At 44.8% G+C, this 26,251-nt stretch overlaps 1 protein-coding gene and 1 non-coding gene across 6 annotated transcripts in view; both read left to right on the top strand.

Annotated features, from left to right (window-relative positions):
* The first annotated feature begins 7,364 nt into the window (after window positions 1-7,364).
* LOC114209641 (U6 spliceosomal RNA) lies at window positions 7,365-7,471 on the top strand. The gene has a single exon (XR_003609373.1). It is a non-coding gene; the product is annotated as a U6 spliceosomal RNA (small nuclear RNA).
* A 2,718-nt stretch (window positions 7,472-10,189) lies between these two features.
* Window positions 10,190-26,251, top strand: part of NRG2 (neuregulin 2) — a 179,726-nt gene continuing 163,664 nt past the window's right edge. For all 5 annotated transcript variants that reach the window (XM_028103665.1, XM_028103664.1, XM_028103661.1 and 2 more), the window contains exon 1: window positions 10,190-10,880. In XM_028103665.1, the coding sequence (XP_027959466.1) occupies window positions 10,190-10,880 (691 nt within the window). The remainder of the gene's footprint in view (window positions 10,881-26,251) is intronic.

Below are 26,251 nucleotides of genomic sequence, written 5' to 3'. Positions count from 1 at the left end.
TCTGCTTGTCTGCCCAGCAAAACTTTCTGAAAAACTTGTTTTTACTGGCTGTCACCACTTCCTTACCTTTCATTGACTCCATCCTGGCTTCCTTCCAGGAAGCCATCACTCCACTGAAAAAACTTTAGTCAAGGTCACAAGTGAACTCCATGTTGGTAAATTCTATTGCTCTTTCTCATCCTTAGCCTCTGATAAACATTGGACACAGTTGACCAGTCTGTCTTTAAAATACTTTCTTCTCTTGGCTTCCATGGCACCATTCTCTCAGTCTCCTTTCCTGACTCCTCCTCTTCTATTCAATCTCTAAATGTTGGGTTGCTCCAGGGCTAAGTTTTAGACTTGCACCAACCACATGTGGCTAGTGTGAAATAAGATTTGCTGTAAGCATAACATGCACTCTGAATTTCAAAGACTTAATGTGAAAAAAAAGTACATAAAATCTCTCATTAAAATTTATTATATGAGTATCTACTGAAATAATATTTTGCATATATTTGGGTTCTTTTTTTTTGAGAGAAAGAGAGCAAGGGGAGGGGCAGGGCGAGAGAGAGAGAGAGAGAGAATCTCAAGCATGCTCCATGCCCAACGCAGAGCCCCATGAGGGGCTCAATCGCATGACCCCAAGGTCATGACCTGAGCCGAAATTAAAAGTCAGAGGCCCCACCGACTTTGCCACCCAGGCACCCCTGGATATATTGGGTTATTAAAATTCATTTCATCTATCTCTTTTTACTTTTTAAATAGGGCTATAAGAAAATTCAAAATTACATAGTGTCTGACAAACGTCTGACATAGTGTCTGACGTTTATTTTGAACGGTAGTTAGAGATCATTTTCCCTACCAGGTTTCTCATTTCATCATTATCCAATTCCATAGCTTTACATAACATCTGTATGTTGACGCCCCAATTCAGACCTTTAACTCTGACCTGTCGTTTGAAGTCCAGACTTACCTGGGCAGCTGGTACTTGAACTTTCATCTGAACGTCTAACAGGTATCTGAGATGTTAGCATGTCAAAACTGGAATTTTCTATTTCCTCCAGCCCCATTATGTTTCATGCTAAGTTTCCCATCCCGATCTGTCCAGTTACTCAAGCCAAAATTTGAGTCATCCTCAATCACTTTATTTTCTGTACTCACTTCACCCAATCTTCTAGCAAGTCTTGTTGGTTCTACCTTCAAATTACATTTTGAATTCCACCCATTTTTCAGCTCCTCTGCCACTACCCCGTTCTAAACCACTGTCACCTCCTACCCACAGTACTGTAACAGCTTCTTTACTGCTCTCTTTGCTTCCACTCTTGCAACCATTACAGTCTCTGCCCCATATCTGAGAGTGATCTCTTTTGTACATACACCAGACCATGTCATTCCCATTACTTATGCCCCCCCCCAGTGACTTCCCATTGTACTTAGAATAAAATCCCAACCTATCCTAGTGTACAAGGCTCAGCCCAAGTCTGATCCCTACCAATCTCCCTAACCTCGTTCCATGCCATGCTTTCCCCTTGCTGTAACAATTTCCCACCTCGCTGACCTTCCTTCCATACTTTGATCATGTTACCTTGGGCCCTTTGTATGGTGTTCTTCCTTCTGCCTCAAACGCTCTGCTCCCAGAGTCTCGTATGGCAATTCCTCTTTCTCCTTCCAAATCCCAGCTCAAATACTGCTTCCTTAGAGAGAGCATCCCTGCAAGTGGCAGTCTGTCCAAGTCACTTCCAATCTAGTCATACTCACAAACTCTCTCTTCCTCTTTTCTTTCTCTTCCTAAAATGTTTGATGTCATTGTTTCCTGTTTAGCGTCTATCCCCCTTTAAGAGTCTAAGCACTTCAAGAGCAGGGATCTCGGTGTTAATCAAATGGATTTTTTAAAAGAAAGAATGAATGAAACCTCTTTGGGAATAAGGAACTTCATTTTGGAATGAACAACGTAGAATGTTTTAGGAACTAAGGCACAACTTAAGGAGATGATGCCTTAGGCTTTAATGGATATTAACCCCTTAGTGGAGTTGAGCTTGTCATGTTCAGCAAACATTGAGGGCCTAGCATTTGCACGGCAAACTCTTTCTGCCCTCAGAATTGGGAGAGCTGAAAGAATGGTGGGTCACTGAGCCTGAGAGGCAAAGAAGAGGGTGACATTATAGGAGAAAAGTGTGTGTGTTGGCAGGGGGCAGGGAAAGGTCAAGGGCAAGTGCTAGCTCCTGACTTTAATTTTGCCTAGATTTTAGCTCTAGCTAAAAGGAACCATGACAATTATTTCTTTAACATCTAGGTCACTATGCATAGTAGGTTTTCAATAAATGCTTTCTGGTAGAATGGATAAATGAGCTTATGAATTGGAAAGAAAATTCAGGAGAGATAAAGTCTTAACATTCCTGACCAGGGAATTATGAGGTAGAGACAAGGTTGAATTGGGCACTCTAAGGTACACTAGCCTGAGGATTTGGGAATAAGAGAATACTTTCTTCTTCTCGTCCCACTTCACGCCCCCAGAGTTGAATCAACCTCAGAGTTCCTGTTGACCTCAGGAGAGGGTTCCAAATACACAAATCAGGAAAACAGAGGGAGGCAAATCTCTGAATGCTAACCAGTAAGAACATCTAGCCTGAAGACATCTCATTTCCCCCCCAGTCCCGATTAGATATGCTCGAACATGTAAAAGAAAACCACTGAGGGTGTGAAGTGCGAATGTATTATCCAATTGTGAGAATACAAACCCAATAGTCTGTGTCCAGATGATACCTCTGCTGTGGTCTATTTTAGGGAGCTTCTGGGTTTGAATCTAAAAGTGATTTCTGGAAAAGAGATAATAATTTGGGCTCACATAGCGCTTTTCATGTAAAGGTCTCCAAGCACTTTACAAAGAAATAAGTATTATTATCCCAGATGGAAGAACTCAGACAGAGGGGTTGCTGCCCTTTTCAGCAAATTGGACAGTGGAAACCCTTGGACTTCTGACATAGCCCTAGGTTAGAAATGATTGCATCACGCCCTCTCTTCATTAGGAGCTGGGTCTATCAATGATGTGACTTTTTATAAATGCATACATGCATACATATATACATACATATGTAAAGTACAACAACAGGCTCTACTCTTAAGAATTTTAGCATGTGTTCAAAACATCTGAAAATGGGTGGTTTTAAAACTGCTGAGTTGGGGGTTAAGTCTAGCTACTTAAAATAAGAAAAATGGTCAGTCTAAGTGGACTAATAATAGCTAACATGAGCCAGGCATTATTTTAAGTAGGCTACATATATTATTATATTTAAGAATCACTACAGTTGTAATGAGGTAGAACCTATGATCACTCTACCCATTTTACAGTGGAGGCAACTGAGACACAGAGAAGTGAAGTAACTGGACCAAAGTGTCAGTCAAGCAAGTGGAAGAGCTGGAATTCAGACATAGACAATGTGAGCCCATCGCCCACATGCCTGGCCAGGGACTCTGTGCTGGATACTGTAAAGCGTGTTGCATGAATTGTCTCACTGAATCCTCACAAAACCCCTAAGAGGTAGATACACCGTTGCCCCAGTATCACTGGGGGGAGGAATCCAAGGCTAAGAAAGGTGAAGCGAACTGCTCGAGCTCCCATTCTAGAAGGGGAGGAGCCAGGATTTTGAACCATGGACAGAGCAGCACCAGGCAAGGAGTTGGGCCGTTAGAGCTGTTTCTGGTGCTAATGAGGCTGTGTGACCTTGAGCAAATCAAATCATCTCTATGGCCTCTGTCTACCTCTTGAAAGGAGGACTTCAGACGACATTGATGCCAAAGTCCTTCCCAGTGCTAATATTCTCAGTCTCAGTATCTGTTTTCTATTTAGTCCCTTGTTTGAAAATCCTTGGAGGAAAAGCAATTAACCACACAGAACCTGAGAGTGACTCTGGAAGCCAAATTTAGAAAACAGATCTCAAAAGGAGAAAAAAAGAAGTTTACAAAAATGTCTTTATTTAGAAAACGAGACTGTCCTGTCGTGTTGAGCTTGATGGGTGAGACTCGGTGACCACATAAAGGCCATACACATCTCCTCCACAAGCCAGTTCTCCTGGTCATAGCGATTCATGTAACCTGGTCCAGTGGCCATTTCTGGCCAATGAATCGACTAAAGCTGGAAGAAGCCCATCTTATGTAGGAGGGATCTGGAAGAAGAAGCCAAGCTTTTCATGTGGGTGTTCTATCTTGAATTCAGAATGTCTATACCATTCTGTCTACTTCTGTTTTTATTCTCAGTAATTATTATATAGTGACACAGCCTACTGCTACCATGAACCAGTTTCTTTCACAACCTGGTGGGGAGCCGTGCTGTAGTCAACAGGTCCGTCTTTCCATTTCTCCATGTTATTCTGTTCAAAAGTGTGAGCTTGATCCAAAGGAAACACATGTATTATCTTAAAGACATATCTCATACTCCCACATTCATTGTAGGATTGTTCACAATAGCTACGGAATAGAAACAACCCAAGTGTCCATCAGTGAATGAATAGATAAAGATGGGATATATCTCTCTCTACAAAATTATTATTCAGCCTTAAAAAAGAAGAAAATGCTGCCATTTGCAACACCATGGGTGAACCTGGAGGGCATTACATTAAGTGGAATGAGCCAAAGACAAATACTGCATGGTGTCCTTTATGTGTGGAATCTTAAAACAAAACAAATCAAGACAAAATAAAACAATGAAATAAAATGAAATGCAAGTCAGACTCATAGAAACAGAATAGAATAGTGGCTGCCAGGGGCTGGGGAGTGGGGGAAGGGGTAGAGATTGGTAAACGGGTACAGACTTTCAGTTATAAAATGAATAAGCTCTTAGGATCTAATGTATACATGGCGACTATAGTTGATTACACTGTATTGTATAATTAAAATCTGTTAATAGAATAGAATTTAAATGTTCGTACCAAAAAAAGTAAATATATGAAGTGATGGATGTGTCAATTAACTTGATTACAGGAATTCTTTTACAATGTATATGTGTATCAAATTACTGCCTTGTACACTTTATTTTATTTATTTGACACAGAGAGAGATAGTGAGAGCAGGAACACCAGCAGGGAGAGTGGGAGAGGGAGAAGCAGGCTTCCCGCCGAGCAGGGAGCCCGATGCAGGGCTCGGTCCGACCTGAGCTGAAGGCAGACGCTTAACGACTGAGCCACCCAGGCACCCCTGCCTTGTACACTTTGAATATCTTACAGTTTTGTCAATTATACCTCCATAAAGCTGAAAAAATAAAAAGAAATAAAAGAGAAAAGAAATAAACCAAAAAACCTCCCGAAAGTATGAGCTTGAGTTTGGGATAAACCTTGGCCCTATCCATGGCTTCGTGATCTTGGGAAAGTCACTTAAATTCTCTCAGTGTCTCAATTTTCCTCATCTTTTTGTAGAGTGATGCCTACACCCCTTGCTCTCCAGTGGTATAAATTTCAAATAGTCTGCACAAAGCAGGTGTTTTGGCCATGGACAAGCCTGCATGGCAATCCCAACTCTGCCTGTCATTTGAGCAAGTTATTAAATCTCTAGAAGTCTCTTCAATCTGTAAAATGCAATGTTGTTGAGGTACGGATAAACATAAGCTCCTGACAGACACTAGGCCATTAATAAATGGTGACTGTTATTATTTTTATTATCAATTACTGAATTACGATGAATAGTTAGCAGGTTCAAAATATCAAGATTTATTTTCTAAAACCATGCCTAATCATTCACTTTGATCCCCAGGAAAGAGCCAATACAGAATTGGGCTGTCCTTCTAGGAAACTGAATCCCGTGTTTTTCTATACTAAATGCTTGGGGCTAATTCTGGAAGCTTATCCTCATACACATCACACCTTGAGAAAACCTGGACAGGTACTTCTCTTCCCTTTAGAAGCCTCTGCCTGAGTCCCCACTTCTTTGACCACAGGAATTCTGGTAGTCTGTTGGGATCTCAAAACTCACCTTGCGTTCTGAAGAGGGTAAAATTATAATGCAGTAATTCCCAATGCTTTTTAGCATGAGAATCTCATTTTAAGGCAAAAATAATTTCAAGGAATCCCATAAAATAACAGTTCTATTTTAAGTAGCTTTTGATTGAGAACATACGTGAAAAAATTTAGCAATGGTGAAAAGTTAGAGGATCCTCTCAAACATTTTTTTCACGGAGGTAATATATGAGCCTGATAGAAAATTCACAAGGTACCAAAGGGAACAGTACTTGCAGTCTACTCCTGTCACTCAGTGTCCTTCCCAGAGCCAATTGTTGTTTCGATTTCTGCTCTGTCTTTCAAAGGTAGTCTATATTTTACAAATACTTTCATACCTATCCTTTTAAAAAAGTCAAAATGATAGCATATCTTTTCACTGTTCTTCATACTTGACAATGTCTTGTTATACTTTAAATGAGAAATGTGAAAAAAAAAAGAAGAATGTGTATTTTTATTCCTCACAGTGGCATCTACTATTGAAAAGTTAGATTGTCTTTATTAATATACAGAAAGTCCAAGAGTACATCAACTATACACCACCTAGAGATTCTTAGCTCTGAGATTAGGAACCACTGGTGTAAGTAAGTTATCAATGATATTCAACATTAATTTTGGCCCTACTCTGTATCAGGCATTGTTCTAAGCACTTTACACTTGTTATCTCACATAATCCTTCAAATCCTTCTGGTCTCAGCTTAAATGTTATCTCCTTAGAGAAGCTCTCTATGATCCAACTATACCTGCCCTTTCCCCTTTCCATTATTCCCTAGCATTTAATCCTGTTTATTTCCTTCAGGAGATGAATCGTTCTATATAATTAGTTACCTATTTGTCTGCTTGTTTACTGTTGTCTTCCCAACAGTACGTGTCTTACGAGCAAGGACAGAATCAGTTTGGCTCCCTGCAGTATATCCAGTGGCCAGTACCGTGTCTTAGTGCTTGGTGCAGAGGAGGCATTCATTGGATATTTATTAAGTATATCATGAGCAAAACCCAACTTTATGAGGTAGACCCTATTATTATCTGTCATACAAATGAGGAAACCAAGGCCTAGGGAGAAAAACAGGCTCATTCCAAAGGTAGTAAATTACAAAATTGGTTTGAAACCCAGCTCTGTGGGCGCCTGGGTGGCTCAGTCGTGAAGTGTCTCTCTTCGGCTCAGGTCATGATCCCAGGGTCCTGGGATCGAGCCCCACATCGGGCTCCCTGCTCCTCGGGAAGCCTGCTTCTCCCTCTCCCACTCCCCCTGCTTGTGTTCCCTCTCTCGCTGTGTCTCTCCCTGTCGAATAAATAAATAAAATCTTTAAAAAAAAAAAAAAGGAAGAAAGAAACCCAGCTCTGCCTGACCCCAGAGCACAAGCTCTTTACCACTACTCTGTTGTCAGAAATGGAAGACTGGCACTCGCTTCAGCCGCACATATACTAAAACTGGAACGATACAGAGAAGATTAGCATGGCCCCTGCACAAGGATGACATGCAAATTTGTGAAGCGTTCCATATTTTTGCCCCACATCGGGCTCCCTGCTCGGCGGGAAGCCTGCTTCTCCCCCCACCTCTGCTTGTGTTCCCTCTCCCGCTCTCTCTCTGTCAAATAAATAAATAAAATCTTAAAAAAAAAAAAGAAATGGAAGACTGAGTACAGTCCTGGCCATGTGTGATCTTGAGTAAGTCCCTTTTCCTCCCTAGGACTGTTTGCTCCATGGGAAAATGTGAGGGTGAAGTTAGCAATATTCCTCATAGTGGTGTTCTGTGATGTAGGAGATCGTGATCTATGAAAACATAAAGGGGGACATTGAAGGGGCCAACAAGGTTGGCCTGATGCCTTTAAGAGAGATGACTTTTGATTCTTTTCTTCCTTCCCTCCTTTCCTCATGGAAGATTTGCTGCTCTTTATTCTATGCCAGGCACTGTGTCAGACATCCCTTTGGATAGGGCTCCAAAGACTAATAGGACATAGTCCCTGCCATTAAGGTGCCTGGTCCGATGGGTCTAATGCAGACCCACTAACAGCTGCATTTAGTATAGGTCAGTGCCGTAATAGGAATATGTACGAGGCACATGGTTACACGGAAGAGGAAGGGATTGATTCCATCATGTTATATGTGTGGTGCTTGGGATGGAGGTGGATGTAAGGAAGGGAGGGATGAGGTATAATGCTGAGCTGGGCCTTGGGGAAAGAAGAGCCTTCCAGATGGACAAGAATGAGGTGAGGCTTCTGGACACAAGAGACATTGTAGGCAGAAGCACAGCAAGAGACGACCATTGCGCTGGATTCCTAAGGTAGGGGGCTGGCTCCCACAGTATGGAGCTGGTTAGGTAGAGGGAGCCCAGGAAGAGTCAGGCTGAAGAGTTTGGACTTGACTCCTGAGAGCTGTGGCATGGCCAACTGATATTTATGTTTTCTTTCTTTTTTTTTTTTTAAAGATTTTATTTATTTGACAGAGAGAGAGACACAGCGAGAGAGGGAACACAAGCAGGGGGAGTGGGAGAGGGAGAAGCAGACTTCCTGCTGAGCAGCCCCCCTGATGCGGGCCTGGATCCCAGGACCCTGGGATCATGACCTGAGCCCAAGGCAGACGCTTAACGACTGAGCCACCCAGGCGCCCCTTACGTTTTATTTTTCGAAGGATGACTCTGACAGGGGTAGGACTGGAGGAGGCTGATGAGGCAAACAGTGGGGAAACTAGTTAGGAGGCTTTGCAGTAGTCCAGGTGAGAGATGATGAGCACTCAGACCTAAGGCAGGGTTCCTTCACAGCAGGGTTGGAGAGGAGCTGGATACATTGGAGATTTTTTAAAAGGTAGAGCAGAAGGACCTGGTGATTGACTCGATGAGGGAGAATAAAAAGAGACTAAGGGACTTACTGGAATGGATCAGGAGGCCAAGTATGAAATGCTGCCATTAACAATTATAGGGAATTTGGAGTGGGTGGGAGAAATAATGTTATTGGCCTTGGATATGTTAAGTTTGAGGTGGCTCTTAGACAGCCAGCAGGAAAGGTCTAGCTGTGTCCTTCCTTTCCAGAATAGCAGTCCAAGCCTGAGCCAGACATCCCTGGGCCCATTTCCTGCGAGGCCCAGGCAGGGATAAAATTCTCCAAGACCTAAGTGGAATTCCTGAGTTCCACATCCTTCAAGGATATAAGCTGGGAATTGAAAACTCCGTAGATCCTTATTGATAGGAGGCGAACGGATCGTGGATTTGCTTTTTAAACTCAGATGTTGGCTCCAGTGGATCAAACTCTCCTGTCCCTTGCAAGGACCAGACTTTTAAAAAAGACACCATTTCCTATGGAGCAGCCTCTGGCCCTGACAGGCTCTGGATCTCAAGAAGCCCCCACTTCCCTTAGGGAATAGCTTTTTTAAAGGAAGATGAGGTCGCACAGCGTGTAGCCTGGTCCAGCCTGGCCGCTGCAGAAAGCCCAGAGTCTTGGGGACTGGACCCTCTCCCAGCCACCAACCTTAGTTAGGTGTCCTCAATGCCGAGACAAGACTGTACGTAGCCCTAACTCTTTCCAAAATGACGGGACCGGAACCCTTCCCCACCTCAGTTCGAATCCCTAGAGCTCACTAGGCGGTGGCTGGGCCGAACACGTGGGCTCCATTAGGGGCCGGCCTCTAGGGTCCTCCGGGGGAAGGGGACAACCTAGGAGGAGGAAGGCTGGCCCGCCACACCGAGCGTGGTAATCTCCCTGGCGGCTCCAGTCCACCGCCGAAGGCAGGGGCACGCCCTGTGACCCACTCCCACGTTCATAGGACCGTGCCAGGATCCCTTTTCTCTACTCCGCCCTCTCCTCCCGCACCGTCCCACTGTCCTGCCCATAAATCGGACGAGCAAAGGTAGCAAGATTTCCTCCCGCGCCCCTGCGGGCCGCGAAATCGGGCGCTAAAGCAGTGCAGTCCCGAGCTTCCCCTGCAGAAGCCGCGCTCCTCGCTCGGTCCTGGGGTTGAGGGGGCGCGAGAGAGCAAGTGGGCGGGCGTCCTATTCTCCGCATCCTCCTCCAGGTCCTGGCGCGCAGGGTGGGAGCGCCGCGCCGCTCCGCGCTGCGCATCGCGGCCCGCTTGCCGCCTGCCCCCTGCCCTCGCTGGGCCGCCTCCCCCGGCTGCCGGTGGAGGGCTCCGAGGCGCTAACGTTACGCTGTTTCCGGTTTTCTAGCGGGCTCTGTTTCCCCTCCCAAGGCGGCGGCGGCGGAGCGGCGGAGCCCCCCAAATGGCCTGGCCAGATGCGGCAGGTTTGCTGCTCAGCGCTGCCGCCGCCGCCACTGGAGAAGGCTCGGTGCAGCAGCTACAGCGACAGCAGCAGCAGCGGCGGCAGCAGCGAGAGGAGCAGCAGCGGCAGCAGCGGCAGCAGGAGCAGCAGCGGCAGCAGCGGCGGCAGCATCTCCCGTCCCGCTGCGCCCCCAGAGCCGCGGCCGCCGCAACAGCCGCAGCCCCGCAGCCCCGCAGCCCGGAGAGCCGCCGCCCGCTCTCGAGCCGCAGCCGCCGGCGGCATGAGGCGCGACCCGGCCCCCGGCTTCTCCATGCTGCTCTTCGGTGTGTCGCTCGCCTGCTACTCGCCTAGCCTCAAGTCGGTGCAGGACCAGGCGTACAAGGCACCGGTGGTGGTGGAGGGCAAGGTACAGGGGCTGGCCCCAGCCGGCGGCTCCAGCTCCAACAGCACCCGCGAGCCGCCCGCCTCGGGTCGGGTGGCGCTGGTGAAGGTGCTGGACAAGTGGCCGCTCCGGAGCGGGGGGCTGCAGCGCGAGCAGGTGATCAGCGTGGGCTCCTGTGCACCGCTCGAAAGGAACCAGCGCTACATCTTTTTCCTGGAGCCCACGGAGCAGCCCTTAGTCTTTAAGACGGCCTTTGCCCCCATCGACACCAACGGCAAAAACCTCAAGAAAGAGGTGGGCAAGATCCTGTGCACTGACTGCGGTGAGTCGCCCCCTCCCTCTGCTAGAGAAAGGGGGGAGGGGCGAGGTGGTGGAGAATGGGGGTGGGGCGGGGAGGTGCTGCAGGTGCCCAGGCCTGGCAGCGCCCGGCTGCGGGGGAGGAGGGGAAGGGGCTGGGGGGGTGGGGCCGCCCCTGGGCCGGGCACCTGGCACGGGTGGGTGAGGGGGTTGGGGTTGGGGAGAAGGAGGATCAGGCTCAAAGTGTGCCAGGGGTGGGGGGCGGGGGAAGGCGCTGGCCTGTGCCAGCAGCGATCTGCGGCTGATGTATGGCATGTGGAGCTGGAAAGCTGCCATCATAGCCCAGGAGCGGCAGGAAAAACGGAGAAGTCCGGGTGGTGCTGGCCCGAGGCTCGGTGAGTCAGGAGGGACACTCGGAGGCCTTGCGCGCTCTGCTCCGAGGGGCCTGCCTCACGCAGGCTGGCCGGGGTCTGCAGGAGCAGCTGGGCAGACTCCCAGGTGGTGAGGGCCTCCGCTGACAAGTTCTCCTAGGGAATGATGGCCCCCCGCCCCCTCCTTCCTCTCCTGGGCTCCGGGTTCTGCTCATCCACACCGCTGGCGCAGGCAGAGTTGGACTTTTCTGCTACTGTTTTCCGTCCTCCATGTGGCGCGGGGTGTTTTCTCCATCGTGATTGCCTGTCTTTGCTAAGCGGTTAGCCCAGCCTTCTCTTACCCTCCAGGAACCGGGGAGCAGACACCCCTTTTGGCCGTCTCTGAGAGATTTGACTAGGTCTGTTGGTTGTGATGACAATGAAATAGAGTAACTTACTTCTGCTGAATGCCGTTTAAGTTCAGGCTCTGACATCTTACTGGCAGGATGTGTTTGACTGCATCTCTCCTCTTCATGATGTTGGGCGCTGCACAGGAATGCAGGTGATCAGAAACAGAGCACTGAAGTCTGTAGATCTCTGTAGCAGGGAGTGGAGGTCTCCCACGTCCGGAGTAAAAGAAATAGCAGTTTGAGAGCTTTTGTTACTCCTCCCTGAACCCAGAACTTACTTCTCAGGGAGATATTTCAAACCCAGTTGTCCCCATACTGGAGTATTTGGTGCTGGCTGGTCTTGTGCTTATTCCTGTTGGGGTTTCTTTCCTTTTGTCCCGGCTAAGCCTGAATGTGGTGCTTGCTGTGTGACTCTGGGCTGGGTAATGACTGAATTATGATAGATGTCCTGGACGTCACTGAAGTTGGCATGTTTACCAGTTTACCAATCGGTTCTAGATAGGCTTTGGGAAGCAAAGAATGTGGAACAGTTCAGAGGAAGTTTTGCTGCCCTCACCTTTTTAGATCAATACCTTTGACTTTTGGAAACTTTCCTCCTCTTTCCCCCTCCCCCACCCCTGTCTTTCAAGAGACAATTTTTAATTTAGTAGTGGTAGTGTATCCAGGCATTATGTTAAACTGTGGCCACTTTAATCAGAAGAATCTTGAGGTATCTTAATGAGGAGGGAAAAACTTTGGTGGTAAGGGTGATTTATCTCTCTGACATTGTTCTGAGGAGTATTGTTGACTGCTCTTTAATGTTGGTTTTATGTTCTTCACTGTTTTATGATGACAAGTCGAGACCAGTTAAGAATTTCTAATTTTTTATTCTGTTAAGTATTTTATCTGAGATCGCGTAGGGAGCTGTGGAACTGTATTGTGCTGTGGGAAATAGATAGTAAAAACATTTATTGAACCTTGTCCAAGGACAGCTTCTGTTTTGGTTTTCGGTGAGCTGCTCCTGAATATGCACAGTGCACATCACCACATAATCCCCTAGTCTGGTCCACTGAGACCCAATGGTCTTCGTCAAATAATCTCCTGTCTTCCTCCTCCTCCTTTCCCCCTTCCCTCCTTCGCAATTATACCTTGTTTTGGTGAGAGTTTAAGAGTTGAATAGTTGAATGTGGAGATCATGAGAGATGTGGAGGTCAGAACTCTTGTCTACTTTCAGGTTACGATCATCTCATTTTATTGAAGTAACATGTGTGGGACTAGTTCTCAGAGAGTACCACAATCCCTGCTAAAGAGAAGGCCCTCACACACTGCAAATTGTCAAGAAGCAGGAACAAGTATGGAAGTAAACACTTCAGAATGCAATTTGGCTTTCCGCTGATAGCATCTAGATCTCTGTCAGTTTGGGAGGGGGAGACTTTATATAAGCGGATTAGAAATTAAAGGACATATTTGTGAGAGGAAACTTGTGGAACTGGTGGTTATATGCCGGAAGAGCATAAACTGCATTTTCTTATTTTCTACTATGGGATTAAGGAAAACATACACTGGTGATGGTATATTAAATAAGGAAACAAAATCATCCTAACTAACCACAACACCTTCCTTGTGCTCAGCAGGAAATAACTAACAAATTAATTTTCTGTTTTCTATCTCTAAAGAAAGCCTTCTGGGCCACCAGGTCATTGGGAACATTTTCTCCTTGGAGCAGATTTACCCATTGCAAAATAGGGAAACTGGCACTCAGAAACTGTCATCATGCCCGTTACATTGAGCAACTGTGGTTGAATTGTTACTTTGTTTAGCCAGTTTCAGCTCCCAATGGTGTCTGGATTCAGAGAGTCCTGGTTCTTAGGGAGATCATCTAGAAAGGTGTGTTAGTGGGTTAGGATTTTGGGACAATGTATCATATGGAGGGATGTTGAGATTAAAAGCTAGCACATGCCTCAGTAGCATCAATGAGGGGTCCTACTGGACCCTTTCTAGAAGGCCCTCATGAATGGCTAATTTCACTGCAACTGTAAAATATTGATTTGAAGCCTGTGAAGTCTGGCTGAATATCTGAGGGGTATTTTTATAGATCACATGTGTATCATTCATCCAAAATTACTACCTCTGGTGGTAAAGAGTTGAGTAAAATCTTTGCATTTCTAAGAAGCTTGCGTACAGGGAGGTGTTTTCTGTGCCTTCTGTGGAAAGGAGAGGAAAAAGAGAAAGGAGTCTTAGGGATTAGCAACCCTGTACAATGCTATAAAAGCATCCTGTTCTGCAAATAGTCCTGCATTTTTAATGATGGTTGCATATATTTTGGTATAATCACACCCTATCTTGTTGCTTTCCTATATATATGGTTTTAAGCTGTTTCCTTGTAACAGAGACACAGCAAATAGTGTAAAAAAAAATCATTCTTCCTTTGGGACTTTCTGATTTGCAGTTTTCTTCCAATGTATACTGTTCTTTGTTGTTAAAGATGGAAAAGGTGTATCCCTGGAGTGGGGGGGGGGGCTTTACATCCTTTAGGATAGTTTTTTAATTAATTTGACAACCAGATTCACATATTAGAGGAAGGTGGTTCACAAAATTCAGCATAGCAAAAGCGACTGCATATTTTTAAAATGCTGTTTATTTAAAGACTCTTTTCTTCCCCAGCCAGCTGGAAACCCAGCTGTGCTGCAGCTTGAAGATGGGAAAGTGAAACTAGTCTAGAAACTGACCATTCCTAGTGATGAGGACAAGGCTTGGTTATAGAGTTAAGGGGCATAATTACCATTATAACGTCATGAGTTCTTTTGGTGGCTGCTTTCCTCAGCAGATTGCAGTTCTTGGGGGCGGGAACCATGTCTTATCTTTGAGGTCTTTTTCCTACCTCTCCAGGCCCCCCGATGTTGGTACTGTGCCTGGTGTATACAGGGACTCTCCTAAGTGTCTTTTAAACGGATGAAGTCAAGTGAAGTTAAAAAAGCAAACCTCCAGATTAATACTAAAACAATCTTAACTCTCTGATCTGTGACACCAAGTCTTGTTCTGAAAAGCTCAGTTTGATGATAGCCTTTACCTGTCGCTATGGGAACCTTTTTTCCAAAGGAGTCGTTATCAACTAGAGTACTTAACCACAATGTGCTTAATCATTGTGCTGATTAGTGTTAATGGGATTTGAGCAGCGGAGAATAAAGGTCTTGCTGGAGAGGACCCTCTTTTTTTTTTTTTTTTTTTTTGGAGAGTAGATTACCACTCCCTCACCCTCAAAACAAAAATAAACAAAAATAGAACAATTATCCGTTTGAATTAAACAAATATTTTGGGAGCTAGAGAGGGTGGTATATTAACTAACTAGGTGACTAACTTCTTGGTCCCAATCCTTTTCCATTTTTTATCATCTAGGACATTTTCATTTTATTTCCTAATAGCAAATGCATCGTTAGGTTTTTTTCTTTATAAAATTGTATTTACTTTTTTGAATGTGTAATATATGCCTCAATCCAGAAAGTGCATATGAATATATGGTCAAAAGTCTCCCTCTTACCCCTGTCATCAGCTACCTATCCCTAAGGCAATTGAAAAATAACATACTCTTGGGCGCCTGGGTGGCTCAGTTGGTTAAGCGACTGCCTTCGGCTCAGGTCATGATCCTGGAGTCCTGGGATCGAGTCCCACATCGGGCTCCCTGCTGAGCGGGGAGTCTGCTTCTCCCTCTGAACCTCTTCCCTCTCATGCTCTCTATCTCATTCTCTCTCTCTCAAATACATAAATAAAATCTTAAAAAAGAAAAGAAAAAAGAAAAATAGCATATTCTTGAAATGTGTATTTCTCTAAGAGCAAAAGGTTTGTCAAAGTAGTCTTATGTTTTTCTCTTAACAGATGGACAATGTTAATTTTGCCATTAAGTCAATTTTATAGTAAATTCTTCCCAAGTAATATATATATATATATATATATATATATATATATATATATATATTTGACCTAACCCAAGTTCTTAATCACTACCCTACCTCACAAATATAACCCTAGGGTCAGGAATGAAAATACCAAGTTGTTTTTCAGATACTTTGCCATTAAGAAGTTTTCTGTGACAGCGAATTTTGTGAGGAGTCTTCACTGGGATGCTCAAAGGAGAGAGGCAAGGATTGGTCCCTGAGCTTTAGGGCAGCAGATCTGCCGGTACCACAATCCCTACTGTTTCACCCTCTCGATAGCCTCACAACAGAATCCATGTGGAAAATCACGTGATTCCATATGTGCAAAGAGAAAACCCCACAGTGCGTGATTGCTTTGATTTTCATTTAGAAGTCGAGCCAAAGACTCCAGTTGCTGATGAAGAGTTTGATTTTGACCGTATTCCTATACAGCTGGTACAATTCTAGGGGGAATTATCCACTTGAATACTACTTTGAAGTACGTTTAAGGTAACCGATTTGAACACAGTGTTAAAATTTCAGAGTGTCAGGGAATTGCCACTTGAACACTGAGGAAAAAAAGCAAACATGGAAATCCAACAGTGGAAAGTTTTAACCCTCTAAATCCTGGTGGCTTAGTGGCATCTGGCAATTTTGCACATTGATTTGGAAGAGGAATGACAGTATCAGTGAAGTTTCCCCTGTGTTGTCTTCAACAACCGGTTCTGGGGTCTTTATTTTGAAGGTCTGAAGTGGTGGTAGTATAAATTGAACCAAAAGTAAAAGAAATTTCCCTCCAGATTTTGAGTTTGGATGGATGCGTATGAAATGTGGATGTTTGTCTTTCTTGTTTCTAGTAATTAACCCTCCTTTCCCACTCACTTATTGGAATTAGCATATAGAAATAAAGTCAGTTTATGAATTTCAAGAGATCGTATAGGGAATTTTAGAAAGCTTTAGAAAACTGGGCAAGGTAGGTGAATTGGCTGGTGAAGTGCTGAATTATGACAAGTTTGTGAAATTAGACTCCTTTATTTTATTTTTTTAAAGATTTTATTTATTTATTTATTTATTTATTTATTTATTTATTTATTTGACAAAAGTGGGGGAGAAGAGAGAGAGAGAAAAAAAACAAGCAGGGGGAGGGGCAGAGGGAGAGGGAGAAGCACAAGCAGGTTCCCTGCTGAGCAGGGAGCCGGATGTGGGGCTTGATGTGGGGCTCAATCCCAGGACCCTGGGATCATGACCTGAGCCGAAGGCAGACCCTTAACCGACTGAGCCACCCAGGCACGCCCCTAGACACCTTTAAAAACAACAGTGCACACAGGTGAATCTTGCTGAACTAGAGCTCCCCGGAAGGCTATAGGAACCATAGCAAACCTGGAGGTTGATTAAAAGGCGTTAGGATGACCTGCAAGAGGACATCCTGTACTCAAGCAAAGAGCTGGGAAGCTTTTGCCAATCTGGGGTCAAAAGACAGAGATTTACATTGACGGAGAGCATTTGCTGTTAATCAGCTGTGATATTTTTTGATAATTATGAAATGAGGTTAAGTTAAGGAGCCTTCTTTCTCTGGCTAGTTGCGTCCGGCCAAGTGAGGCATATGAACTCCATTCTACAGCAACATTCCCTTCCCACTCTGTGCTTGGAGTGAGATCCAAGTAGCCTCTCCAGGGACCTTCTCTGGGACAGAGCCAGTTAGCTCCTCCCTGTGCCTCTGCTCAGGACCTGATTGTGCCGCTTGCCTCCTGGGCTTGGCTGGAGGTGGTTAATCCTCCATTTACCCTTGCAGATGTTTCCAGTGTGGCAGAGTATCCTAGAGGTTTCCGTCTTTTACTAGCAACACGGACCCCCAAGATGTGATGTTCAGGTTGCTTTTTATTCTGTCTTCAGAAACAGAATCTTTAATGCTTCTGTCTTGCTCTCATAGATTTCCTGCCTTGTGCTGATGACATTGGCTTCCCCCTTCTTTCCCTCCCTGATCTGTTTATTCAGACTGAGGATCTGTCTTTGTCCTTTAGGCTAAGATGCTTTACTTCATCTTGATCTTGATATTGGTCCAACTAACAGAAGCCAAACTGAACTAACATGCCTCAGAACTGAGTGAAAGGAAAGTCACCACATGGCTAAATACCTGGTCCAGCCCCTGGGAGAGTCAGGACATCATTAATTCGATTATGACAATGATGCCTTTTGGTATCCTGAAGTTGTATTCGTAAAAGAGCTTTGCTTCAATTCCATCTTTCAAATGTTTGCTCCAACAAATATTTAATATAGGTGGTCTGTTTAAAGAACTAAGTATTTCAGGGTAGTTGTATCAGACACAGTCCCTCTCATCAAGCAATTTACAATCTACAAGTACAAAGGTAGAGTGGCACTTCAATTCAGAATGCGATAAGTGCCGTAAGATATACCAGTATAGTGCTTTGGGGAGCAGGGGAAGCATCTTAGAGGAAAAGAAGATCATATTTAGAGAAAGCTTCTTGGAGAAGTAGTTTGAGATGGGATTCTAACATTCAGAGATAGTTGAGGTAGAGGTGGTTTAGGGATAGAGAGAGATGAAAAGATTGATTAAATTGCTTGCATGCGGAGAAAGCAGTATTCTCTTCAGCAGAGGAGTATACTTAAAGTATACAAAGTAACCAGAATGAAAGGGAGAACTGGATAAGGAGTCTGGAGAGGTAGTGAGGGTGAGATTCTTTCAACTGTCTTAAATGCCAGGCTGATGACTTTATTTGTAATTATGTAAGTAGTGTTTGAAGGCTTATGTTAAAAGCAATTCAGTAATGTTTTGTAGTTATTGGTGGATGGGTCTTACACTTATTTCGTTAAATTTATCCCTAAGTATTACATTTTCTGGATGCTACTGTAAAGGGTATTTTTTTTTATTTTTTTATTGTTATGTTAATCACCATATATTACATAATTTGTTTTGGTGTACTGTTCCATGATTCATTGTTTGTTCATAACACCCAGTGCTCCATGCAGAATGTGCCCTCCTCAATACCCATCACCAGGCTAACCCATCCCCCCACCCTCCTCCCCTCCAGAAACCTCAGTTTGTTTTTTGTAAAGGGTATTTTTGTTTAATTTTGTTTTCCAGTTATTAATTGCTAGCATATAGAAAGATAACTTATAAAATATTGACTTTGTATCCTGTGACCTTAAGAAATTCATTTGTTAGTTCCAGTAACTGTTTTTGGTAGGTTTCTTAGGATTTTTTTCTATGGCTAAGTTGTCAGTGAAAAAAAGACAGTTTTACTTTTTCCTTTCTAATCTGTTTGCCTTTATTTCTTTTTCTTTCCTTATTGCACTGGCTAGGACTGCCAAGGACAGTGTTTAATAGAGTAGTGAGGACAAACATCCTTGTTCTAGTCATGGTGGAAAGCATTCAGACTTTCACTATTAAGTACGACGTTAGCTGAAGGTTTTTCATAGATGTCCTTCCTTAAAAAAAAAAAAAGTCTACTAAGTGTGTGTAATGACTAAGAATTTGGGCTCTACAGCCAAATGGACCTGGATTTGGAAACCATCTTCTGCATTTTCTACCTGGGTGATGTGTAAATTACTTTCTGTGTCTTAGTTTCCTATAAAATGGGGATAATGATAGAGCACTTAACAGGATAGCTGTTCATATTAAATGAGATAATACATGTAGAATGATTAACACAGCACCCAATAATAAATGTTTAAAAATAGTTAATTATTAACAAACTCTTACTAGACCAATGTGAGCAGGAAGACTAGTAAGTGAAAATTTTAGGTTCTAGAAGTGGACTGCAGGCAGGCAAGGGGAAAATTTTCACCAACCACTCTTATTTTCAACTCAGATATTCCTATTTATCTCAACTTGAGAGTCCCTGGGCTGGACTGGTGGAGGTGGTGATGAGAAAGGAGTGGGTTCTGTGCGTGGTTTCAGTGTAGGGAAGTTCATGTGAGTTCAGGGTCTGAACGCTGGTCCTGTGGAAGTCCTAAGTAGGCTATCAGTCTTCCTGTATCCATGGGTCTCTGTTGGTCAATATTCTGAGAAGCCCAGAGATAGATACTGCTTTTCTCTGTTTCACAAAGGGGATGACTAAGATCCATTCTCCAGATGTTCTTAGGAGGAGCTGCTCAAAGTCCTGGAAAATGGCTGAAAGTGTCCATCCTTCCTTCCTTCCTTCCTTCCTTCCTTCCTTCCTTCCTTCCTTCCTTCCTTCTTTCTTTCTTCCTTCCTTCCTTTCTTCCTTCCTTTCCTTTCTTCCTTCTTTCTTTCTCTCTCTCTTCCTTCCTTCCTTCCTTCCTCTTTCTCTCTTTTTTTTTTTCCTCCAAAGAAAGCAGGTCCCTGATTCATCCTGCTTTGATCTGGGGGTTTCCAGCACTGGAGAGAGGTTCACACTGCATCATTCATATTCTCTCTTTCCTTGTTTCTATACTGGGTTCGTGTGGATCTCATGGCTGACCAGGGTCAGAGGGGTAGAGGTGTGGGCATATAAGAGGTGGCATTTTTGGAGTTTGTGGGGCTGAATTTTAATTTTACTTAATTGATTGATGTGTGGAACCTGATGAAAAGTATGAATCTTTGCTTCTTAAATGTTTATAGGACAGAAACTCCTTGCTTTGGCTTCTTCCTCTAAATATTTGTTGGGTCGGGCGCCTGGGTGGCTCAGTTGGTTAACCGACTGCCTTCGGCTCAGGTCATGATCCTGGAGTCCCGGGATCGAGTCCCACATCGGGCTCCCTGCTCAGCAGGGAGTCTGCTTCTCCCTCTGACCCTCTTCCCTCTCGTGCTCTCTATCTCTCATTCTCTCTCTCTCAAATAAATAAATAAAATCTTTAAAAAAAATAAATATTTGTTGGGTCTTATTCTGGGCTGGCCACACAACCCCAAGCTCAAGTTCTCCCCATTCTTTTCTTATTCTTAGAGTCTTAGTATTTATGGCCTGTATCACGTATATGACACTTATCATTTAATGCCATGCATTGTTAATTACCTTTTGATGGGTCAGTATCTTATCTGTTTCACCTGATTGTAAGATCTCTGGGGGCAGTAACTTAACGTATGATAAAGTAAATATTTGATTAATGGCCATTACCAAGAAAAAAGGGAGTAAATGGGTCTTTTTGCTTTCTCTACTGCCCACTTTTGCCCTAGATAAATTTCAAGGTTCCTCAGATGACAGCCCAGACTAAGGGACTAGAGCAATCATAGTAACCTCAGACGTTTTGATAAAGGGCAGAATTTGGTTTCTCTGTTATGTTTCTGTTCAGTTTTTTCCCCTTGATAGTTCATAGCATTTTGCGGGTAATTCTTCTCTTTTCTCGAGCTTTAGAATTATGACTAGGTGGTTTCCCTCACACGTTAATATTTTGGCTTGCGTTTCCTTCTGTCTTTTGGTTAGTTGGCATTCTGCAAAAAATCCTCCAGTTTCACTTTGCCATAGGAGCTTTTGGGATGTTCCCCATTCGGGTTTCTCACTGGAGTGTCCAGTTGGACTCGGTTACTTTAACCTGCTCATGCTGCAGGCTGAATACCTTGAAAGGTAAGATGTATGACCACGTGTGATCTGTAGTAAGCAGAGACCACAAATTAGGTGTTGTTGTACCTCTTTGCCTAGTAGGCAGCTTGGGGGATTCTGGAGGCCAGGACTGGTTCTTACATCATCATTGTTTCCTCAGAGGGTGGGGAGGGGGATCCTAGTGTTTCTTCATGTCTCTCATTGGCATGTTCATCCTTTCCCATATCCTTGTAATGAGGCATTTTCATCTGTCTGCTTGGCTAATGTATTGGGTGAGGGTTGGGGGTGGCTCTCAAGGGGACTTTCTCTTCTAGCTCAGAGTGCCTAAGGACCACTCATCGCCACTTTGCACAAGGCTGCGGCACGCAGCTTCCTCGATTCAGTCCCTTCCACTGGTGCCTGTGGCCATAAGTATAATCTCAGTACAGTGCCTCACTACAGTTCCTTAGACCAGTGATGAACTTTACAAACACTGCCCAATTGAGGACTCTCTTTTGGAGGAACTTTGTATGGTTTCAAAGAGGAGAGTTTATTTACCAGTCAGGATAGAACAGGTAGGTTAAGGAGATCTGTCATGCCTGACTTCCTGTCTCTGAATGAGAAAAAGAACAGCAGGACTATATCCAGTGCAACTTTCCCAGTATTGTCATTGGTTGATTGGATTTCAGGGAATGAAATAATAAAAAGAAGAATTTTTTTAAAAGGAAGAAATGAATCTTGGACCACAACATGATCCAACTGTCCCAGAGTGAAGCTAAGGCCTACAAGTGAAGAGTTTCTTTCAAAGGACACTGGGGCTTCCAAAGGCAGCTTGTCTGACTGCTTACTCTTAGTTGGTTTCTTTTTCATAGTCTATTCATTTGGATTTACTTCTGAACCTCTGGGGTTCCAACTCTCCTACCTTACCCCTCTGTGCTCCCTACTTAGGTCTACTGTCATACTTGCTTTTGTCTTCATCGTAATAGCCGGTCCTCAGCCCCTAATCCCAAGAACCAGAGAAGTTTCCAGAAATTTCTAGTGCAAACTTTCCAACACTTCCTTGGACTTTAGGTCTGATGGACCTAGTGGAAAGATAATGAACAAAGCCTGGGAAAGGGACCTATGAGGCTAGAACCACATATGACAGATCTGGTTGAGTTCCTCTCAGGCCCAGTTCTTTTGGATAAAACATGGTTGGTTGGTTTGTTTTTTTTCCTCAAGCAAGCCTCTCCCATACTTCCAGGTGTCATTTGCGAAAGGGAATGCTTTCTCCAAAAAGGTTAGTAACATTCACAGGGCCCCCTAGTGACATGCATGTTAAATTGTCTTGACCAAGTACTGGTAGTAATCCTTTGGGATGGCCCCTCCCAGGGCTTGGCCCAAGTGATTCAGTCCATTACTGAGAAGATCCTAGGATGTGGAGCCAGGTAGAATCATACTCTGGGCCAAGCAAAACATTACCACCTCTGAGAGAAACTTCTTGCTACTGGGAAGGAATCTAACATGTAAGTTGAAGAGAGGTACATGGATGGCCCCCAGATTCGGAGGGAACTTCCTGTCTTTGTTTCTCATTATGCAAATTATTTGAGTAGGTTTCTGCTGTGCGGGGTGTGCGCTCATCTAACTGAGAGGGCAAATGGGAGCTGGAGCTGAGAAGACAAGTTCCCTTGGGAATATTGTTTTCACCTCTCCCAGTTTCCGCCTCAGCTTCTACTTTGCCCACACTGGATGTGGGCTCCTTGCTTCTTCTGTGTGGGGTCACAGCCTAGGCCCTCTGGTGAATGAACCTTAGGCCTAGAGCTTGTTGTACAGAGTAAGGATTAAAGGCGTTGGTTTTAGATTTGTCTGTGAAGGGATGACATCAAGTAGTTAAAAGATCCCAGGGGTTTGATGGTCTTAACTGGGCCAAGCTCACAAACCATATTTTTTTAAAGTAAGGACCCAAGTTTACTTTTCTCATCTCTGAAGTTAAATAATAGCCTAGCCATTCCAGAGGAGGAGTGCATGTTGTCATTGTTGTTGTTGTTGTTTTTAATTTTATTTATTTATTTGAGAGAGCGCGAGAGCATGAGTGGGGGGAGGGGCAGAAGGACAGGGAGAAGCAGACTCCCTGCTGAGCAGGGACCACACTCCCCACCCCTGCCCCAGCTCGGGACTCGATCCCAGGACCCGGAGATCATGACCTGAGCCGAAGTCAGACATGGAACCAACTGAGCCACCCAGGCCCTCTGGTGCATGTTGTCATCGGAAGAGGAAAGTAGAAACGTGCACTACTGCTGCCCTGGCCGCATGTCTCAGAGGGTAATCCCTCTGTGGGTGCTACTCTTTATTCTATGGGTCAGAGATTCCTTTCTTCAGGAGGGTTTGTGACTGACGACTGTGAGTTTGGGGAAGGGTTCATGCCTGGATTGCTATTGACCCGTTCACCCTTTAAGGCCAAAGCCGCTCTGTGGCTCCTGCCAGGGGTCCCTCCAGTGACATTGGGCTGGTTGTGTTTGGTTTCTTCCCCTCCCCCTTCCTTCTGTCGTCCCATCACTGGCTCTTCTTTTGACCGCCTTGGGAAGGGTACAGTTCCTACCATCCTTGGTTCTCTTCTCAACGTAAGGAGTCTGTGCTGAAGTTTCAACTATGGACGGCACCGTGGTTACGGCGCCGGCGCCATGCTCCAGGCTCAACTCTGAAGGGTGGATCTCGGCCCTCTGACTTCCTAGCTATATAACTTTGAGCAAATTAATTAACCTCTTTTTGCCTCATACTAATGGGGCTAATACTAATGGGGGTAATACTAATGGGGCTAATACTAATACCTACCTCATGACATCGGGGGAAGATTTCAGTGAGCTCTTCATGTAAAGTGCTCTGAAAAGTGGCCACGTGGAGAAAGACACTGCAGGCAGGCTAGCGGCAAAATCACTGTTAGAGATGTGCTGCTGGTGTGGAAGGAAAATGGCTTTGGATTCAGCCTGATACTTATTAAAATCCTGGCTCCGCTCCTCATTAGCTCTGGGAACTTGGGAGAGTCGCTTGATTTTTCTGAGTCCCCATTTCCCGCTACCTGTGGTACATTGTTTCAGGCATCTGTTGCCGCGTAACAAACCCCCCCAAAATGCAGTGGCTTCAGACTGCAACCATTCTTTGTCATTATCTCTCACAGTCCCAGGGACTGACTGGGCTCAGCTAGGAGGTTAGTCTCCTTCATGTCCTTTGTGGTCACAGGGTGGCTGAGCAGTCCGACAGACAGTAGCTGAGACTGGGTCACTTCAGAGTTTCCTCTTGACGTGTCTAGAAGTTGTTGCTGGCTGTTCTCATCTGTGAGCTTAGCTGGGGTTAAGGGCCAGGGACCTCACCTGGGAGTACCCCAAGAGAGGGCCAGGCAAAAGCTGAGTTGTCTTTTTTTTTTAAATGTTTTTTTTTTATTTTTATTTATTCATGAGAGTCAGAGAGAGAGAGAGAGAGAGAGAGAGAGAAGCAGAGGGAGAAGCAGGCTCACCACAGAGCAGGGAGCCCGATGCGGGACTTGATCCCAGGACCCCGGGATCATGACCTGAGCCGAAGGCAGACGCTTAACCATCTGAGCCACCCAGGCGCCCAAAAGCTGAGTTGTCTTTTATGATCTAGCTTCAGAAGTCACTTCTAGCACATTCTGTTTGTTAGAAGAGAGTTAGTTACTAAGCCCCGACCAGGTTCAAGGGGAGCAGAATTAGACTACTTCTTGGTGGAGGGATTGTCAAAGACTTTGTGGGTATGTTTTGAAACCATTACAGTCGGCTTTCTTTTTTTCCTTTCTTTTTAAAATTTATTTGAGAGACGGACAGAGATGGAGTGACAGAGGGAGAGGGAGAGGGAAGAGAGAATCCCAAGCAGATTCTGCACTGAGCGTGGAGCCCGAAGTGAGGCTCGATCTCATGACCCTGAGGCCACGACCTGAGCCGAAACCAAGAGCTGGAGGCTTAACCGACTGCACCACCCGGGCTCCCCTACAGTGTGCTTTCTGGTCACAAACTATTGATATGAAAAATATGCTCAACCTCACCCAAAATCTTCCTTCTTCAGAAAAGTCTCATCTATTAAGGCACCAGGCACAGGCTCAGGGGCCGGGGTCTCACTCTCTAAATCAGGTGTAGGTGCAGATGAGGCTTCTCTAAGTCATTTCCATGGGTACAGCAACTTGAGCCTTGCTCCTCTTGACTCGAAGAAGTGAACTATAGAAACAAGTTATCCGAACCCCCCCCCGCAACCCTCCACTGCCACACAATGCTGGAATAGACATAGGGGAACTGACATAGAGGCCCCTTTTTTAAAAAAATTGGTAATACATAAACATTTTGGAGTGACTTAAATTTTGAGATAATTTTAAACTTACAAGAAAGTTGCAAAAATAGTACAAAGACACTTCTTTGCCCAGCTTCCCCAAATTATACAACCTTGTGAACTTATCAAAACCAGGAAATGAATAGTACTATCTATGTAATACTATTAACTAATTTATAGACCTTATTCAGATTTTGCCAGTTGTCTTACCAATGGCCTTTTCCTAGTCCTGATCCAATCTACAATCTCCTATCACAATTAGCTGTCATTTCTCCTTGGCCTTCTATCTGAAGTAGATATTCTCCCTTAGAAAGGGGGAAAATGCAGCCCCTGGTGCGTTAGCAGTTCTGAAATCCCACCGGGCATGTGAATAGGCTCACATCTGGGAATGATTCTCCACTATTCTAGGTTCTACACCCTATGGGCTCCTCATTTTGCCCTCTAAATGATCCTTCCTTTTCCATAAAATACAGCCTGTGTCTGCAGCTAAGGACTTGTCTCAGTGTTCTGTGTTCTCTCAGATGATGGTCAGTCAGATGCAGCCCCCAAGGGGGGGGGGGGCAAAAAACCCACAAAGCTTAGTATAGTCACCGGTCCTAGAGAAGGGGTCACTGCATTACACTCAGGGTCAAGAGGAAGTGCCACGTTTTGGTCAGATGGCTCAAGACAGAAAAAGTGCAGACAGCATTAGGCCAGAGGCCTTTTGGGATTTCCTTGGGAATAGAGAGCCAGGGCAGGGTGAATTTTTTAGGATTGGCTAGTTTGAAGAATTCTGTTGGACTCTAAGCTATAGGGGTGGTTGGTGCCTGCTTGCCTGGTCCCTGGTCCTGGGCTGATTAAGGGGCAGATAGAAGAGGTATGGCTCTGAGTTGGTTAGTTTGCATATCAAAGGCTTGCTCCTGATTGAGTGCTTCCCTGTCTCTAGGAAGTGGCCAGCCCTGATGGTGCAGTCTCTCCA

This window comes from Eumetopias jubatus, unplaced genomic scaffold (assembly GCF_037043125.1).
Source record: "Eumetopias jubatus isolate StellerSeaLion01/CBP00866 unplaced genomic scaffold, mEumJub1_p1.0 scaffold_5, whole genome shotgun sequence".
NCBI lineage: Eukaryota > Metazoa > Chordata > Mammalia > Carnivora > Otariidae > Eumetopias > Eumetopias jubatus.
This window is presented reverse-complemented; position numbering and strand designations above follow the sequence as displayed.